Source organism: Erythrolamprus reginae, chromosome 2 (assembly GCF_031021105.1).
Source record: "Erythrolamprus reginae isolate rEryReg1 chromosome 2, rEryReg1.hap1, whole genome shotgun sequence".
In the NCBI taxonomy this organism is placed as follows: domain Eukaryota; kingdom Metazoa; phylum Chordata; class Lepidosauria; order Squamata; family Dipsadidae; genus Erythrolamprus; species Erythrolamprus reginae.
The window spans coordinates 24522798-24542237 of NC_091951.1; the positions used below are offsets into that span (position 1 = coordinate 24522798).

Consider the following 19440-nt stretch of genomic DNA (forward strand, 5'->3'; position numbering starts at 1 on the left):
CACAGCCGAAAGATGATGGCCAAGACTCAGCTGTAGGTCCAGGAGGATGCCCAAGTTGCGGACCCTATTTGAAGGGGACAATATCTCTCCCCCCCCCCCAGACAATTGACAGACAGATCGAAAAGTCCTTACATTAATTCCCTCGAAAATGTCCAGAGATACTTCACCAGAAGAGTTCTTCACTCCTCTACCCATAACCCTACGAAACTACACTTACAATTCTGGGTCTAGAAAGCTTAGAACTACGACGCCTCAAACATGATCTAAGTATTGCCCACAAGATGAAATGTTACAACGTCCTGCCTGTCAACAACTACTTCAGCTTCAACCACAACATCACAAGAGCCCACAACAGATACAAGCTTAATATTAACTGCTCCAAACTTGACTGTAAAAAATTCGACTTTAGTAATCGAGTTGTCGAAGTGTGGAATTCACTACCGGACTCTGTAGTATCATCCCCTAACCCCCAACACTTTACCCTTAGACTATCCACGGTTGACCTCACCAAATTCCTAAGAGGTCAGCACATAAGTGCACCAGAGTGCCTACCGTCCCCTGTCCTATTGTCTCTCCTATATCTCATATATCTTCTCTTCTATACCTGTATCTTTTCCTGCTATTCTCTCATAGTTATATTTCACTCCTTAATTTTCTCCTCTATTCCACCTTTAATACATTCTACCTGATTATATCCTCTATAACCCTCATTGTGTACTATTGTGTATTGGACAAAACAAACAAACAAATAAATAAATAAATAAAATAAGGGTGTTTTTGGCTTCCAGAGATCCTCCAGGGAGATGGGGGAGGGCGTTTTTATCCTCCCCCAGCTCCAAAGAAGCCTTTGGAGCCCGGGGAGGGTGAACCATGAGCCTACTGGGCCTACCAGAAGTTGGGAAACAAGGCCGTTTCTGGCCTCCAGAGGGCCTCCAGTGAGGGGGGAAGCTGTTTTCGCCCTCCCCAGGCATGGAATTATTATTATTATTATTATTATTATTATTATTATTATTATTATTAATTAGATTTGTATGCTGCCCCTCTCCGCAGACTTGGGGCGGCTCACAGCAACAATAGAAACAATATATTACAAATCTAATCATTAAAAAAATCATTTAAAAAACCCTTATTAAAAAACAAAACATACACACAAACATACCATGCATAACTTGTATAGGCCTGGGGGGAAAGGAATATCTCAATTCCCCCATGCCTGACGACAGAGGTGGGTTTTAAGGAGCTTGCGAAAGGCAGGGAGGGTGGGGGCAATTCTAATCTCCGGGGGGAGCTGATTCCAGAGGGTCGGGGCCGCCACAGAGAAGGCTCTTCCCCCAGGTCCCGCCAGATGACATTTTTTAGTCGACGGGACCCGGAGAAAGCTGATTCAGTGGGTCCTAACCGGTCGCTGGGATTCTTGCAGCAGAAGACGGTCCCAGAGGTATTCTGGTCCGATGCCATGAAGGGCTTTATGGGTGTGGGCACTCACGCACACACTCTTTGGGGACCTGAGGAAAAAAAGGTTTGCCATCATTGCACTTTGGCTTTATTTTGTAGTATTTTTTCCTATTCCTCCATTTATGTGAAGTACTCAGAGCAGTACTTCGCAGGCAGAGATTCCAATATAAAACCTTTCTCCCTCTGAATAATATGTTGTGGAACAAGGATGTAACTGCTTAAACAATAAATAGTAAGCAACAAGGATGCAGACAATACAAAATTTATTGGTTATTAATTTTACTTGTTTGATATTCCTCATAAAGAGGATAAACTGATACTAAAGCAGGAATGTAGAAAAATATTACTTCATAAATAAAATAAATTTATACATGTGCCTATAAAGACAATACTTGAAACATAGTCCTGTTAACTTTGGTAGACAAAAGCTGTTGTGCTAGGAATATTGGGAAACTGAAATCTATGGGTAATGTGGATAAAATAGTTCAGTATTCAATATGCCCCAGTATTTTAATACGTTTTAACTGTTAACTATCAAAGAAGGACAGATACTTCTCGGTCACTGGTGTTCTGTGTATGATTACTAGCTATAGCACTATCTGGAATAGCAGTAGGCACTCCAGAGCCATATATGAATGAAATGCACCTGAGAACCAAATGGGAAAAATAGTTTCTGAATTTTTCACCAGCAAAAACATAGATGATTGGGTTAAGACAGCAGTGGCTGAAAGCGACTGTTTCAGTCACTTGTACAGAATAATCCAGAAACCTTAAGGAAGTGCAGCTTTTGAAGAAATCAAAGTACTGTAGCACCTGCAGGAAAAGTGAAATGTGATATGGAGTCCAGAAGAGAAAAAATATGATCACCACAAGTGAAATCACTTTCATGGCTTTTTTTTTGCACTGGTTTTTGCAGGACAGCAATGTTCTGACGATCTGCAGATAGCAATAGCTCAAGATGCACATCGGGAGAAGAAATCCAATGACGTTCATTTCCAAGTAGCTGAAAACAGGCCATATTATTTTAAGATGTTCTGGATACCGTGAAGTACACTCTGCGACTGACATCCGGATGAATATAAAATGTGGGCTTGCAAAGAAAACTGCGAGGGTCCATATTAATATACTAGTAAGATATCCATAGGTGACCGTCCTGGATTTTATAATACATGTTGCCCAAACAATAGCCATATATCTGTCAATGCTTATGATGGTGATGAAAAACATGGCAGCAAAGAAGCCCACGGAATAGAAAGAAGAAACTATTTGACACGTAACGGTCCCAAGTGTCCAACCATGTATAATATAAGAAGCCCAAAAAGGAAGAGAAATCGCAAAAAGGAGATCAGAGAGGGCCAAATTCAGAAAAAAAATATCAGTGATGCTCTTTGGTTGTCTGGCTTTCAGAATGGTAAGAACTACTAGAAAATTTCCCACCAGCCCAATGGTGAACACCAGGCAATACCATATAGGCAGGAAGACTTTCCCAAACATCTGGATGTCTCTTTTATCACATGGAATGGCTTGATCATCCTCATAGGAAAAAGCAGACGTTACTTCAATAGCTTCTTCAGTCATGGTGAATATATGCTTAAAATAAAAACATAAATGAAAAACAAACATGAATACTGTATATATATATACAGTACTACTAGGGATTGTATATTATAGAACCTTTCTGTAACTGTAGGCAAATTATCAAGATATTAAGTCAAACTTAATTTTACTTATTAAATTTGCTTTGAGTAGAAATTTGAAGGGACTTATTTTTGAATAAAACCACAGAGGGAAACATTGTAAATCAAACAGATTTCAGTAGGACTCCATTATATTTAAGTTTTGCAGGATTGTGTTTTATGTTCTAGTCTGGACAACCTCTGTATTGCCAAGAGTTGTATTTAAATTGTTAGTATGCACAAGGATTGTAGTGAGCAGAATTAAATATGGAATGGAAAAGGATATGTCACGTATTTGAATATGATGTTTCTTTTATTATTATTATTGGCAGAAACTGTTGATTTTTAAAAAAAAAATCATAATAATGTTTAGATAAAGCAGGTGAGTTCTATTACGATAGATCATGGGAAACTATTAATGATCTGGAGTGATTGTGATTGAGGTTCTGGTCTGGCATTGGACCAGAATATCTCCGGGACCACCTTCTGCCACACAAATCCCAGCGACCGGTTAGGTCCCACAGAGTTGGCCTTCTCCGGGTCCCATCGACGAAACAATGTCATCTGGCGGGACCCAGGGGAAGAGCCTTCTCTGTGGCGGCCCCGGCCCTCTGGAATCATCTCCCCCCGGATATCAGGACTGCCCCCACTCTCCTTGCCTTTCACAAACTTCTTAAAACCCACCTCTGCCGCCAGGCTTGGGGAAATTGATTCCCCTGGACCGTTTCCGTTTTATGCATGATCTGTATGAGATATATGATTGCTTTTTATATTAAGGGTTTTTAAATTGTTTTAATCATTGGATTTGTACTGTTTTGTTGTTGTGAGCTGCTCTGTGTCTCCGGAGAGGGGCGGCATACAAATCTAAATAATAATAATAATAATAATAATAATAATAATAATAATAATAATAGTTGGGGGACTATGAATGATCAGACAAATCTCAGAGGGGTGACCTCTCTTTTAACTCTTTCTAATGGATTATATTGTGACTGCTCTTTTGGTAGCTTCATAAATATTTATTGTCTTATGTATGAAAATAATAGATAATAGATAACAGCATTCCTGTCTAACAGACAACAAGTAGTCAAAATAGGAAGTGCCATAACTAATCCTGCTCCTGTCAATAATAGTGTCCCTCAAGGCAGTGTTTTAAGACCAACACTCTTCATACTCTACATAAACGATCTCTGTGACCATATTACAAGTAACTGTGTTCTCTTTGCAGATGATGTTAAACCATTTAAACTAGAGTTGTTAACCTGATCCTACGCAGCTTCTGCTCAGGCAATCTCACACTACTCACAAGAGCCTACAAAACTTTTGCCAGATGCATCCTAGACTACTGCTCATCTGTCTGGAACCCAAACCACAACTCAGACATCAACACCCTTGAAAATGTCCAAAGATATTTCACCAGAAGAGCCCTTCACTCCTCCACTCGAAACAGAATATCCTACGAAAATAGACTAACAATCCTGGGCCTAGAAAGCCTAGAACTATGGCGCCTAAAACACGATTTGAGTATTGCCCACAAGATCATATGCTGCAACATCCTACCCGTCAATGACTACTTCAGCTTCAACCGCAACAACACAAGAGCACGCAATAGATTCAAATTTAATACGAACCGCTCCAAACTTGACTGTAAAAAATATGATTTCAACAATCGAGTTATCAAAGCGTGGAACTCATTACCGGACTCAATTGTGTCAACCCCTAACCCCCAACATTTCTCCCTTAGACTCTCCACGATTGACCTCTCCAGGTTCCTAAGAGGCCAGTAAGGGGCGTACATAAATGCACTGGTGTGCCTTTCGTCCCCTGTCCAATTGTCTTTCCTTTCTCTCACTTATCATCTATATTTTCTTTCTTTCATATATCCTCTCCTCTAAGTTCATTTTACCCTTATATATATTACTACATGTCTATTTTTCTTCCTATGTATTTGTGTATTGGACAAATGAATGAATAAAATGAATAAATATTTAATAACACCGACAACGCTGCTACCCTTCAAAAGGACCTTGACCATGTAGCTGAATGGTCTAACAACTGGCAACTTCAAATCTCCACCAACAAATGCTCTGTCTTGGTAAAAAGAATCAGAATACTCAATATAAATATAAAGAATCAGAATACTAAATACTGTATAAACTTCGTGGAAATGAACTTGTAGATGACCCTCACTCTGTCAAAAACCTTGGAGTACTCATATCCAATGACCTAAGTGCTGGAGCTCACTGTAACAACATTGCCAAAAAAGCATTAAGATTTGTAACGTAGCTTCTTCTCTAGAAACATTGAACTGCAGTGCTAACAAAACATACAAAACATTTGTCAGACCAATTCACCTGTCTGGAATCCACATTGCACATCAGACTTTAATACAATTGAGAGAGTCCAGAAATATTTCACAAGAGAGTCCTTCACTCCTCTCGCAACAAAATTCCTTTTTCCACCAGACTTGAAATACTGCAATTAGACAATTTACAACTACGTCACCTCCAATCTAACTGTAGTTCATCAAATCATATACCAAAACATCTTTCCTGTTAGTGACTACTTCACCTTCAACTGCAACAACACACGAGCATGTAATAGATACAAACTAAATGTAAACCGCTCCAAAATAAACTGCAGAAAATACGACTTGAGCAATAGAGTGATCAATGCCTGGAATGCACTACCTGATTCTGTGGTTTCCTCCCCAAACCCCAAAATCTTTAATATTAGATTGCCTACATTTGACCTCTCCCCTTTTCTAAGAGGTTTGTAAGGGGCGTGCATAAGCGCACCATTGTGTCTACCGTCTCTGTCCTACTGTTCTATTGTCTTCTTTTATCACTACTTTCTATTTATGTTATACTTATGCAAACTACTATCCTATTTATTTATTTATTTATTTATTTATTTATTTATTTTATTTATTCATTTTGTCCAATACACAATTTAGTGGGGATATATATATATATATATATATATATATATATATATATATATGTCACACACACACACACACACACACACAGAGTTAAATAAATAAATAAATAAATAAATAAAATACTATACTTGTTTGACAAATAAGTAAGTAAGTAAGTAAAAATAATATTATGTTGTTTTCCAACATTAGAAATATTTAGCCAACTTTGGCTAATCTTGAAAAATTTGGCAGAATTGGATTATTAATATATGGGTGGGAGACTAGCAGTGATTTTCAAAGCTTTAGTGTTGAAGGTAGAAAAATGATCCTGGAAGAAGGCAGTGGGAAATGACTTGTATTGCTACCAACTAAATTTTAAAAATGTCCTGTCTACAAAATAATATATAAGTATATTATGAAACATATGAATGCTGGTGAAGATGCAAAGTTTGTATAGACAAACACACACTTAAGCATGGGTTATTAGGATATTAAAGTCATGCAGTAATTGCCATAATACACTCTTTTTTGTTTCATCCCCTACAGCTTCAATAGGCAATCTGGAAATGGAACTCTTGAAATTGTTAAAATTCTTCAGACTAAGTCAACAAACTCAGTGGTGATAGGACATAGATACCTGGCCTGTCTCCAAATCGTCTGCTTCTTCAGTTGAAACAGCTGGAAATACCTAGACAAGATGCAAAAAATCTAAGATGAGGCAAGCCATTTGGTGCTTAAAGCCGAAGATTTCCCAAATATTACAGTCCCCCTCTTCTCAAAGTAGAAATACAATATTAATAAATTTTAGAAAATAAATACACAGGGTTAAATGTAAATCATAGATTTACTCATGCCCAGTCAACGAAGCAGTGGAAGTGATGTGCCGGTGCCTGGAGGCTGTTGGGGCCTGGATGGGTGTCAACAAACTCAAACTCAACCCAGACAAGACGGAGTGACTGTGGGTCCTGCCTCCCAAGGACAATCCCATCTGTCCATCCATTACCCTGGGGGGAGAATCATTGACCCCCTCAGAGAGGGTCCGCAACTTGGGCGTCCTCCTCGATCCACAGCTTACATTAGAGAAACATCTTTCAGCTGTGGCAAGGGGGGCGTTCGCCCAGGTTTGCCTGGTGCACCAGTTGAGGCCCTATTTGGACCGGGAGTCACTGCTTACAGTCACTCATGCCCTCATCACCTCGAGGCTCGACTACTGTAACGCTCTCTACATGGGTCTACCTTTGAAAAGTGTTCAGAAACTTCAGATCGTGCAGACTGCAGCCGCGAGAGCAATCATGGGCTTCCCCGGGTATGCCCATGTTACACCAACACTCCGCAGTCTGCATTGGTTGCCGATCAGTTTCCGGTCACAATTCAAAGTGATGGTTATGACCTATAAAGCCCTTCATGGCACCGGACCAGATTATCTCCGGGACCGCCTTCTGCTGCACGAATCCCAGCGACCAGTTAGGTCCCACAGAGCGGGTCTTCTCCGGGTCCCGTCAACTAAACAATGTCGCTTGGCGGGACCCAGGGGAAGAGCCTTATCTGTGGCGGCCCCGGCCCTCTGGAACCAACTCCCCCCAGAGATTAGAATTGCCCCCACCTTCCTTGCCTTTCGTAAGCTGCTTAAGACCCACCTCTGCTGCCAGGCATGGGGGAATTGAGATACTCTTTCCCCCTAGGCCTTTACAATTTTATGCATGGTATGTCTGTATGTATGTTTGGTTTTATAATGATGGGTTTTTAACTGTTTTAGCATTGGATTCTTATTATATGCTGTTTTATCGCTGTTGTTAGCCACCCCGAGTCTGCGGAGAGGGGCGGCATACAAATCCAATAAATAATAAATAATAAATAATAAATAATAAATAATAAATAATAAATAATAAATAATAAATAATAAATAATAAATAATAAATAATAAATAATAAATAATAAATAATAAATAATAAATAATAAATAATAAATAATAAATAATAAATAATAAATAATAAATAATAAATAATAAATAATAAATAATAAATAATAAATAATAAATAATAAATAATAAATAATAAATAATAAATAATAAATAATAAATAATAAATAATAAATAATAAATAATAAATAATAAATAATAAATAATAAATAATAAATAATAAATAATAAATAATAAATAATAAATAATAAATAATAAATAATAAATAATAAATAATAAATAATAAATAATAAATAATAAATAATAAACAACAAATAATAAACAAATAATAAACAAATAATAAACAAATAATAAACAAATAATAAACAAATAATAAACAAATAATAAACAAATAATAAACAAATAATAAACAAATAATAAATAAATAAACAAACAAACAAACAAACAAACAAATACCAACAAACATAATTCAAGCACATCATGTTACAGTTATTGTTGTTTCTTAACAAGTTGCCTTGGGTTCTTTGAGTAGGAAATTTATGAAAAACAAACAATTATAGAAATAGAAAGCCCCACACGCTAAAGTAATACAGACATCTACTCTCTGAGCAGGGTGACTATTACTAAAAGAAACTATGAAAACGTGTGTATTTGCCTAGTAAGTACAACCTCTTTCAGTTTTTTCTCATGGTTCTTTTCCCCACCTCTCCTGTTAGTTTCAACCACACTGGCAAGTGTGTTAGAACTCATGAATTCTTCAGAAGAGTTCTGTATCTGTTTTCAGGATAAACACTATGAAGGGTAAAGGAATGGTTTGGGATATTAACTCTCTTCCTGGTTTTGCAACCAACTTCTGTGTTATTTCAAAATTCAAAACAACAGAAGTGTTTGATCTGCTGGAGAGGGGTCATGACAACTAAAGTCAGAGGTAAGCCGACAGTTTCTTAATAAAGGAACAAAGCAACAGGGAAGTTGTTGAGAAATGTTTTCACTCCTTGAAAAACAAGACATCCTGTTTCCCTGGGCGCTGTTCTTTTGGAGGGGTAAGAGAGATCAAAGCTATCTCAATTACTCCCTTAAATGATTCCTTGTTGGCATTTCTTATGCAGGATTAACTCAGAAACATGGAAACATAGAAGTCTGACGGCAGAAAAAGACCTCATGGTCCATCTAGTCTGCCCTTATACTATTTTCTATATTTTATCTTAGGATGGATATATGTTTATCCCAGGCATGTTTAAATTCAGTTACTGTGGATTTATCTACCACGTCTGCTGGAAGTTTGTTCCAAGGATCTACTACTCTTTCAGTGAAATAATATTTTCTCATGTTGCTTTTGATCTTTCCCCCAACTAACTTCAGGTTGTGTCCCCTTGTTCTTGTGTTCACTTTCCTATTAAAAACACATCCCTCCTGAACCTTATTTAACCCTTTGACATATTTAAATGTTTCGATCATGTGCCCCCTTTTCCTTCTGTCCTCCAGACTATACAGATTGAGTTCATGAAGTCTTTCCTGATACATTTTATGCTTCAGACCTTCCACCAGTCTTGTAGCCCGTCTTTGGACCCGTTTTGAGACTGTCAGAAATCACTACCCCTAAATCCTTTTCTTTTGAAGTGTTTGCTAACACAGAACTGCCAATACAATACTCAGATTGAGGATTCCTTTTCCCCACGTGCATTATTTTACATTTGGAAACATTAAACTGCAGTTTACATTGCTTTGACCATTTATCTAGTAAAGCTAAATCATTTACCATATTACAAACGCCTCTTGTAGCTCTTGTGGTGCCTGCCCCTGTGGATGCAATCAGGAATAGATCCTTCCACAGAGTTTTTCTCCAAGTTAACTCCACACTGCAATGTGATGCTTTATTAAACATTTTTTAAAAAAACAATGGATCTGCTATTCTTTTAAAATTTAACAAGACTTCTCTAATATTAAAGTCCAATCCAGTTAACACAAAGCCTGATTCATTTCTGACAGTGTCAAAATGGGTGAGCAGTGTGGTCGGGCAGTAGGAAAAGCAAGTAGGATGCTTGGCTGCATAGCTAGAGGTATAACAAGCAGGAAGAGGGAGATTGTGATCCCGCTATATAGAGCGCTGGTGAGACCACATTTGGAATACTGTGTTCAGTTCTGGAGACGTCACCTACAAAAAGATATTGACAAAATTGAACGGGTCCAAAGACGGGCTACAAGAATGGTGGGAGGTCTTAAGCATAAAACGTATCAGGAAAGACTTAATGAACTCAATCTGTATAGTCTGGAGGACAGAAGGAAAAGGGGGGACATGATCGAAACATTTAAATATGTTAAAGGGTTAAATAAGGTTCAGGAGGGAAGTGTTTTTAATAGGAAAGTGAACACAAGAACAAGGGGACACAATCTGAAGTTAGTTGGGGGAAAGATCAAAAGCTACGTGAGGAAATATTATTTCACTGAAAGAGTAGTAGATCCTTGGAACAAACTTCCAGCAGATGTGGTTGGTAAATCCACAGTAACTGAATTTAAACATGCCTGGGATAAACATATATCCATCCTAAGATAAAATACAGGAAATAGTATAAGGGCAGACTAGATGGACCATGAGGTCTTTTTCTGCCGTCAGTCTTCTATGTTTCTATGTTTCTATTGCAGATATAATAATAATAATCGTTGTTTGGCGGGGCCTCGGGGAAGAGCCTTCTCTGTGAGGGCCCCGGCCCTCTGGAATCAGCTCCCCCCAGGAGATTCGTATTGCCCCCCCCTCGCCTTCCATAAAAGCTTAAAGACCTATCTGTGCCGCCAGGCTTGGGGCCTTGCCCCCTGGCCAACAAATGTAGTATGTTTTGCGATGTGAATGGGAATGAATGATTTTAAAAGTTAGTAGGGTTTTAAAGTTTTTCTAGTAAAATTAATTGGATTTTTAGATTTATCCGTTGTTTGCTATGTTGTGAGCCGCCCCGAGTCCTCGGAGAGGGGCGGCATACAAATCCAATAAATAAACAAACAAACAACAACAACAACGAGTTGGAAGGGACCTTGGGAATCTTCTAGTCCAACCCACTGCTTAGGCAGGAACCCTTATACCACTTCAAACAAATGGTTATTCAACGTCTTCTTTAAAACTTCCAGTATTGGAGCATTCACAACTTCTGGAGGCACGTTGTTCCACTGATTAATTATTCTAATTGCCAGGAAATTTCTCCTTAATTTTAAGTTGCTTCGCTCCTTGTTTAGTTTCCACACATTGCTTCTTATTCTACCCTCAGATGCTTTGGAGAATAGTTTGACTCCCACTTCTTTGTGGCAACCCCTGAGATATTGGAACACTCCTATCATGTTTCTCCTAGTCCTTCTTTTCATTAAACTAGCCAGGCCCAGTTCCTGCAACCGTTCTTCATATGTTTTAGCCTCCAGTCCCCTAACCATCTTTGTCGCTCTTCTCTGCACTCTTTCTAGAGTCTCAACATTCTTTTTTCATCATGACGACCAAAACTGAATGCAGTATTCCAAGTGTGGCCTTACCAAGGCCTTATAAAGTGGTATTAACACTTCAGGTGATCTTGATTCTAACCCTCTGTTGATGCAGCCTAGAACTGTGTTGGCTTTTTTGACAGCTGCTGCACACGGCTGGCTCATATTTAAATGGTTGTCCACTAGCACTCCAAGATCCCTTTCACAGTTACTACTAAGTTACTAAGATACAGGCAGAGGTTCCTCTTCGCTGGCACTACTGGAATGCTCCCCGTGATCGGTGCAGGCATGCGCGTGTTCGGCAGGCGGGTGCCAGGGGTGGGCAGCAGGCAGTATGGGGTGGAATGCAGTTCCACTGGCGGAAATGAAGATGCTTGCGCAGCTCCAGCTGATTGGCGGCTGTCACTTCCTGGATTACTGGTCTTGGCTCGGCTCTCCTTTTTACCCCTGTTGTTGCTGCTGCTGCGTCTGCGCTCCCTGCTTTTTTCCTCTTTCCTCCTTCCTTGCCTCGGACGAGCTTCCCTTTCTCCTGCCCAGCTCCCCTCCAGCCTCATGCAGCCCCCTCCAGAAGGCGTGGGTGGAAGCAGCGCTGGCAGCACTTATGCTTCTGGCAACACCCGTTCACCTAGCTACCCAGCCTGAGGTGGGAGGGCGACCCAGGAAGGAGAGTGCGGGAATCACGAAGCAAATTGTCACCCCAGCAAGCGACACTGGTAAGGTTGTAAGTCGAGGACTTAACAGTGCACTTGAATGATGATGATCGTTCAAGCGACTCCCACCTAGTCACATGGCTGGCAAACCACTCCTACCCAGTCACATGATCTTTAAGCCACACCCACAAAATAAGCCACACCCACAGTGTGGCAATAAAATTTTTGGCTGCCCATTACTAGCGGGTGCGCATGCGTTGGGGATAGATTATTATTTATTATTATTATTATTATGATAATAATAATAATAATAATAATAATAATAATAATAACAACAGATGAAACAATCAGTCACATACTCAGCTGCTGCAAAAAGATCGCACAGACTGACTAAAAGCATAGACATGATGCTGTGGCACAGATGATCCACTGGAACTTGTGCTGGAACTACCATTTACCAGTGGCAAAGAACTGGTGGGATCATAAGCCCAAACAATTGGTTGAAAATGAGCAAGCAAAACTACTGTGGGACTTCCGACTTCAGACTGACCGAATTCTGAAGCATAACACACCAGACATTGTGATCGTGGAGAAAAAGAAAATATGGATCATCGACATCGCAATCCCAGGGGACAGCAGAATTGAGGAGAAGCAGCTAGAGAAATTAGTGAAATACGAAGATCTAAAAATCGAGCTGCAATGACTCTGGCATAAGCCTGTGAAAGTGGTCCCAGTGGTACTTGGCACGCTGGGCGCAGTACCAAAGGATCTCAGCGGATATTTGAAAACCATCGGAATTGACAAAATCTCCATCTGTCAATTGCAAAAGGCCGCTTTACTGGGATCGGCAAACATAATTCACCGCTACATCACGCAGTCCTAGGTGCTTGGGAAGCACCCGACTGGTGATGAAATACGAAATCCAGCATGGTGATCTTGTTTGCTGTGTTGTAGTGACATAATAATAATAATAATCCTAGGTGCTTGGGAAGCACCCGACTGGTGATGAAATACGAAATCCAGCATGGTGATCTTGTTTGCTGTGTTGTAGTGACATAATAATAATAATAATCCTAGGTGCTTGGGAAGCACCCGACTGGTGATGAAATACGAAATCCAGCATGGTGATCTTGTTTGCTGTGTTGTAGTGACATAATAATAATAATAATCCTAGGTGCTTGGGAAGCACCCGACTGGTGATGAAATACGAAATCCAGCATGGTGATCTTGTTTGCTGTGTTGTAGTGACATAATAATAATAATAATCCTAGGTGCTTGGGAAGCACCCGACTGGTGATGAAATACGAAATCCAGCATGGTGATCTTGTTTGCTGTGTTGTAGTGACATAATAATAATAATAATAATAATAATAATAATAATAATTATTATTATTATTATTATTATTATTATTATTATTATTAGGCTTCTGTGCATGCGCTGGAAGCCAAATCTCGCATGAAGATGCATGAGCGAGCGAGACTTTGGTGATTTCCGCCAATATTTTTGCTTCCACGCATTCTCCACAAATGCCCCAAATGGACAAAATCTTGCACGTGGGCGTGTCCCTGCACGAGATTCCATTTCCAGAGCATGTACAGAAGCCAAATCACACGCGGACATGCACGGGCACGCGTTGGGGCATGGAGATGTGTGCGCATCTCCATTTCTGCGAACGAATCAATGATCTCACCCAGTGATGGGCTACCAAAATTTTTACTACCACTCTGTGGGCGTGGCTTATGCATTTTGTTTCAACATCTTTCAGTGCAAATTGGGTGCTCTGGGGTGGAGCTCCAAATTTTGCTACCGGAACTGCGTTCCTGACCGTTCCCGTAGGAGCCCATCATTGATCTCAGCCATACTTAGTGCAACCTGCTACTGGCAAGGTACCTGTGCATTTTGTTTTTCTTGCCTAAATGTAGAACTTTAGCTTTCCTCACTTCATATTTAGAGGCTTGAGCTATTTGCTGATATTCTAGCCTGACTTCGCTCTACTGCTTGTATTTGCTTAATGTTGAATTCCAATATATGCATGATCACTTGTCCCCAATGTTGAATCCTATGTAAATAGTTTGGTTCCATGAAAAAATGCTGTCTGTGCTGAAACAGGAAGTCGCGCCTGATTGGTTCAGACGCTGACTGCTCTTTTTTGGCGGGAGCCGCAAAAGTATAAAAGAGCGGCTACTCTCCATGTTAAGCCAGACGTGTTCCCGCTGATTGTCACTTCCCTTTTAAGAGCTGAATAAAGGAACCGTCTTTACTTAAGCCTTTGTCTCTGGACTCTTCACTGGCGACGAAGGCACCCAAGGTTCCTGTAGCTTCAACACCTTTCATCATTTCATCTCTGTTAGGGTGGATTAAGTCCAATATGGTTGATCCTCTTGATCCCTTCTCTACTTTTTGGGTAACAAAGTGGTCTACTAAGTCAGTGTTTTTCAACCAGTGTGCCGCGGCACATTAGTGTGCCGCGGGACATGGTCAGGTGTGCCACGTGCCCGGCCCGGCTGGAGCTTCCCTGACGGTGATGGCAAGTGAGGTTTGGGGCCCGGTGGGAGGGCGCTGGCCACTGTTGCCTCTAAGCTGCGTGTGCGTGCCCCCGCATAGCCATTAGGAACCCCCTCCCGCAGAAACTTTTGAAGTGGCGCAAAGCCACGCAGTCCTGAATCGCTCCCTTCTCCGGCCAGCAAAGCCGGCTGCCCAGGAAAGCGCTGCGTTTGGAAAGCATGTGTTTTAAAAAGCGCGCTGCTTTGCCAGGCAGCCTGCTTGCTGGCCAGAGAAGCGAGCGATCCGGGACTACGTGGCTTTGCGCCGTGATGACAACAATGGCTTCGTTGCACCCCACCACCTGTTCCTGCAGGTAGAAGTCGGGGTGTGCTACCGGGAGGCGGAGGTGGCGTGTGGCCGGGCGCTGAGCACCATGGACGCCTGGGAGGGCGAAGAGGTGGATGTGGCTGCTGCCTCTTAGCTGCAGAGCCGGACGGGGGGCAGAGGCAAAGGCGACAGGGGAGTCCGCGCTGGGGCCATGCGGGGCCGCTGATCCAGGGGGCCGTGGACCAGCAAGCCGCCCTCCACTCTCTCTCCTCTCTCTCTCTCTCTTTCTCTCTCTGTTGCCGGCGTGGTTTACAAGAGAGAAAGAGAGAGAGAGAAAAAGGAGGAGAGAGAGAAAGCAAGAGAGAAAGAGAGAGAAAGAAAGCAAGAGAGAGAGAAAAAGAAAGAAAGCAAGAGAGAGAGAGAAAGCAAAAGAGAGAGAGAAAGCAAAAGAGAGAGAGAAAGCAAGGGAGAGAGAAAGAGAGTGTGTGAGAGAGAAAGCAAGAAATAGAGAAAGGGGGGGAAGGAGAGAGAGGGAAAGACATAGAGGGAGGGAAGGAGGGAGAGAGAAAGAGCAAAAAAGAGAGGAAGGAAGAAAGAGGGATGGAGAGAGAGAGGGAAAGAAAGAGGGAGGGAGAAATAGGGCGAAAGGGAGGAAGAGAGGGTTTTTTTGTCCAACCTTTTTTTAGCCCCCCCCCCCCCCAGCTCAATGTTCCCCAGGATTTTGTAAATGTTAATAATGTGCCACGACTCAAAAAAGGTTGGGAAACACTGTACTAGGTTTGTTAGGAACCTGTTGGATCTTCTACTTCAGTGTTTCTCAACCTTGGCCACTTGAAGATATCTGGACTTCAACTCCCCAGCCAGCATTCGCTGTTCTACTTGATGCAGAGTTTGTTTCCCAGTTGATGTCAAGGAAGTTAAAAAAAAAACCATTACTATTGTGATGTGCTTCCTATATATCTTGCTTGTTTAAGTTTGTTTGTTAGCTGACTAGCAAAAAATTCATATACTGTACATCGTCTGTTGGTGGTCTATTTTCTTTTATGTACGCTGAGAGCATATGCACCAAGACAAATTCCTTGTGTGTCCAATCACATTTGGCCAATAAAATTCTACAGACTTACTTTCTTACTTACTTACTTACTTACTTACTTACTTACTTACTTACTTACTTACTTACTTACTTACTTACTTACTTACTTACCTACTCACTCACTCACTTACTTATTTAGATAGAGAGAAGAGTGGAAATAATGGTAATTCTAGGCACAGGTTTGAGACTCTCAAGCAATAGGATCATGCTTCACTAGAAACCGCAAAAGAGGAAGCAAACAAATATTAAGAAAATGTGAAGGGAAAATTCACCAGATTCTTAACAAATGTGTACAAAGCACAACACGATACATAGCAAATAGTGTGTAGAACGTTTATACTGCACCTTTATTTTGTAAAACTAGTGAACAGCAGGAAAAAAAATATTAGTTCATACTGGATATAGTTCACAAACAATTTTGGATTAATGAAATAATATGGTTTATTTTTCTGGCTATCACAAAAGATAGTGCTTTATCTAAATCTGCTTTCAGTTTCAAATTCAAACATTTCATTGCACTGTGCAGTGTATAGAAACTCACAATACATAGACACTATAGGTTGATCATTACACTTTAGGGGTATCTTTGATAAATATGCACTACCTGATAGTTGTTACATCATCAACATCCCCCATAACTTTAACTTTAAACTGTCTACTGTTGACCTCACCCCATTCCTAAGAGGTGGACATGCATAAGCACTCTAGGGTATTATTATTATTATTATTATTATTATTATTATTATTATTATTATTATTATTATTATTTATTAGATTTGTATGCCACCCCTCTCCGTAGACTCGGGGTGGCTCACAACAATAACAAAGACAATGTAAGAACAAATCTCATAATTTAAAAAACACTAAAAACCCCATTATTAAAAGCAAGCATACACACAAACATACCATGTACCTACCATCCCTGTCTCCCTTTATTTTTGTCCCTATTTCTAGCTTAGTTTCTAGTTTTCCTGTTATTTCATACATTCGTGACAAAATAAATAAATCATTAAAAATACTATAATTTAATTTATTGTGCATGCTTTCCAATGTGAATCCATATTTTAACACTTGGGCAGAAAGTTATGTATAATGTTATCCTTCCAAGGTTGATAAAATGAGGATTAGGATTGTAGGGGGGCAATATGTTGACTCTAAACCGTTTACAGGGTGCTGTAAAGGCACTGTGAAACAGTATCTTCTCTTCAATATGTATTGTGTATTGGACTAACTAACTAACTAACTAACTAAATAAATAAATAAATAAACAAACAAACAAACAAACAAATAAATAAGTGTGCTATTATTAAAAAGTTTTAACGTATTTTGGAAAGGTGAAAATTGTTAACAAACTTAAAACAGACACCTCATTTTTCTTTTCTAAAGAAGAATATACCCTCAGCGTATATATAGAAACATAGAAACATAGAAGTCTGACGGCAGAAAAAGACCTCATGGTCCATCTAGTCTGCCCGTATACTATTTTCTATATTTTATCTTAGGATGGATATATGTTTATCCCAGGCATGTTTAAATTCAGTTACTGTGGATTTATCTACCACGTCTGCTGGAAGTTTGTTCCAAGGATCTACTACTCTTTCAGTAAAATATTTTCTCATGTTGCTTTTGATCTTTCCCCCAACTAACTTCAGATTGTGTCCCCTTGTTCTTGTGTTCACTTTCCTATTAAAAACACTTCCCTCCTGGACCTTATTTAACCCTTTAACATATTTAAATGTTTCGATCATGTCCCCCCCTTTTCCTTCTGTCCTCCAGACTATACAGATTGAGTTCATTAAGTCTTTCCTGATACGTTTTATGCTTAAGACCTTCCACCATTCTTGTAGCCCGTCTTTGGACCCGTTCAATTTTGTCAATATCTTTTTGTAGGTGAGGTGTCCAGAACTGAACACAGTATTCCAAATGTGGTCTCACCAGCGCTCTATATAGTGGGATCACAATCTCCCTCTTCCTGCTTGTTATACCTCTAGCTATGCAGCCAAGCATCCTACTTGCTTTCCCTACCGCCTGACTGCACTGTTCACCCATTTTGAGACTGTCAGAAATCACTACCCCTAAATCCTTTCTAAATATCTTGCTTCAGAACCTCTTGCTCACTTGTATTCAATTCATAAGCAATTACTTGTATGCAAATTAGTAGTCAATTAGTCAGCTAAAGTATGATTCATCTACCACATCTATTGAATCGGATCACAATTATGGGAGGTTGATATTTTAAAGGATACCTCAGGTGAAAAATGGGAGAGGAAACCCCGATTTTTTTTTTTTGAGATATTGTTTTATAGTCTTACCTTAAATACGTTAATTCTCTCTTGCTCTTGCTCTGACTTTTTGTATCCGGTTTGGATGAGTTGTACCATCTGCTTTAGTTTACAGTCAGCATTTATATAAATACCTCTATTTCTCAGTTGCATAGAGGAAATAAATTGCTTCCTTAAAAGAAACTCTCATACGTAAATAACCACTAGCAGGGTATTGCATGCTTTTCTGCTTTGGCATTTCCTTAAATTTCATGAAAGTCTGTGTTTGGCTTCTTCTTCTTTTTTCTCCTTTAAATTTTGGATTTAACATTTACACACACACACACACACAAACGCACTCACACACTCACAAAATATTTCTCTATATTCATCTCAGATTTTACTTCAAACTTTGATAACTCAACATCTTTATTTATATATAGAATGGATTATTAACTGCTGCAGCTGTGGGCAGTAGTCTAGTATCTTAGCAAATGCAGAACAAGCAGCAACCGAGATAATTCTGAAACAGAATTACAAAATTAGTTCAAGAAGGAAGTCTGGACAGGCAGATAGATTATCCCATGCTTGATTAAGGACTGATGCTTTCTCCCGATAAAATTTTTGAAGCCCACCCCTGAACAAAGGTGATGCGTTTGTAAGGGCTTCTAAGAACTAACCCTAACCCTTGAAAGTCCCAAATAAAAAAAGCACCTTTTCTCCAAATACAGCGTTCCCTCGATTTTCGCGGGGGATGCGTTCCAAGACTGCCCGCGAAAGTCGAATTTCCGCGAAGTACAGATGCAGAAGTAAATACACTATTTTGAGATATGAACAGTATCACAAGCCTTCCCTTAACACTTGAAACCCCTAAACTGCAATTTCTCATTCCCTTAGCAACCATTTAGATTATTACTCACCATGTTTTAAAGTTTATTTTAAAAAAAATGTTTATTAAAGGTGGATGAAAGTTTGGCGATGGCGTATGACGTCATCGGCATAGTTCCCTCTAAGCTGAGCAGTGAGCTCACTTAAAAATCATCATCAACTCAGAGTTTTCCAAACCTGCCCAGAAGCCGAGAGGGAAAGAGTGAGAGGGAAGGAGAGAGAGAGGAAGAGAGAGAAACAGATAGAAAAAAGAGAGGAAGGAAAAGAAAAAGAAAAAGAATGGGAGTAAGGAAGAGAGAAAG

At 39.9% G+C, this 19440-nt stretch overlaps 1 protein-coding gene across 2 annotated transcripts; it reads right to left on the bottom strand.

Moving 5' to 3' along the window:
• Nucleotides 1-1703: 1703 nt before the first annotated feature.
• On the bottom strand, nt 1704-18361 carry CX3CR1 (C-X3-C motif chemokine receptor 1). Of its 2 annotated transcripts, XM_070737560.1 has the most exons (4): nt 18302-18361; nt 16121-16202; nt 6692-6742; nt 1704-3045 (listed from the first exon to the last, which is right to left on the bottom strand). In XM_070737560.1, exon 4 carries the CDS (start codon nt 3031-3033, stop codon nt 1990-1992), a length of 1044 nt encoding a protein of 347 aa, XP_070593661.1. In that variant the 5' UTR covers nt 3034-3045; nt 6692-6742; nt 16121-16202; nt 18302-18361; the 3' UTR covers nt 1704-1989. The 2 variants fall into 2 exon arrangements, with proteins under 2 accessions (XP_070593661.1, XP_070593662.1); XM_070737561.1 differs by lacking the exon at nt 16121-16202 and having other exon boundaries at nt 18302-18357.
• Nucleotides 18362-19440: the final 1079 nt, after the last annotated feature.

Bases quoted from the DNA above. Each gene is read 5' to 3' on its own strand.
- CX3CR1 (XM_070737560.1), bottom strand. From the start codon at position 3,033: ATGACTGAAGAAGCTATTGAAGTAACGTCTGCTTTTTCCTATGAGGAT.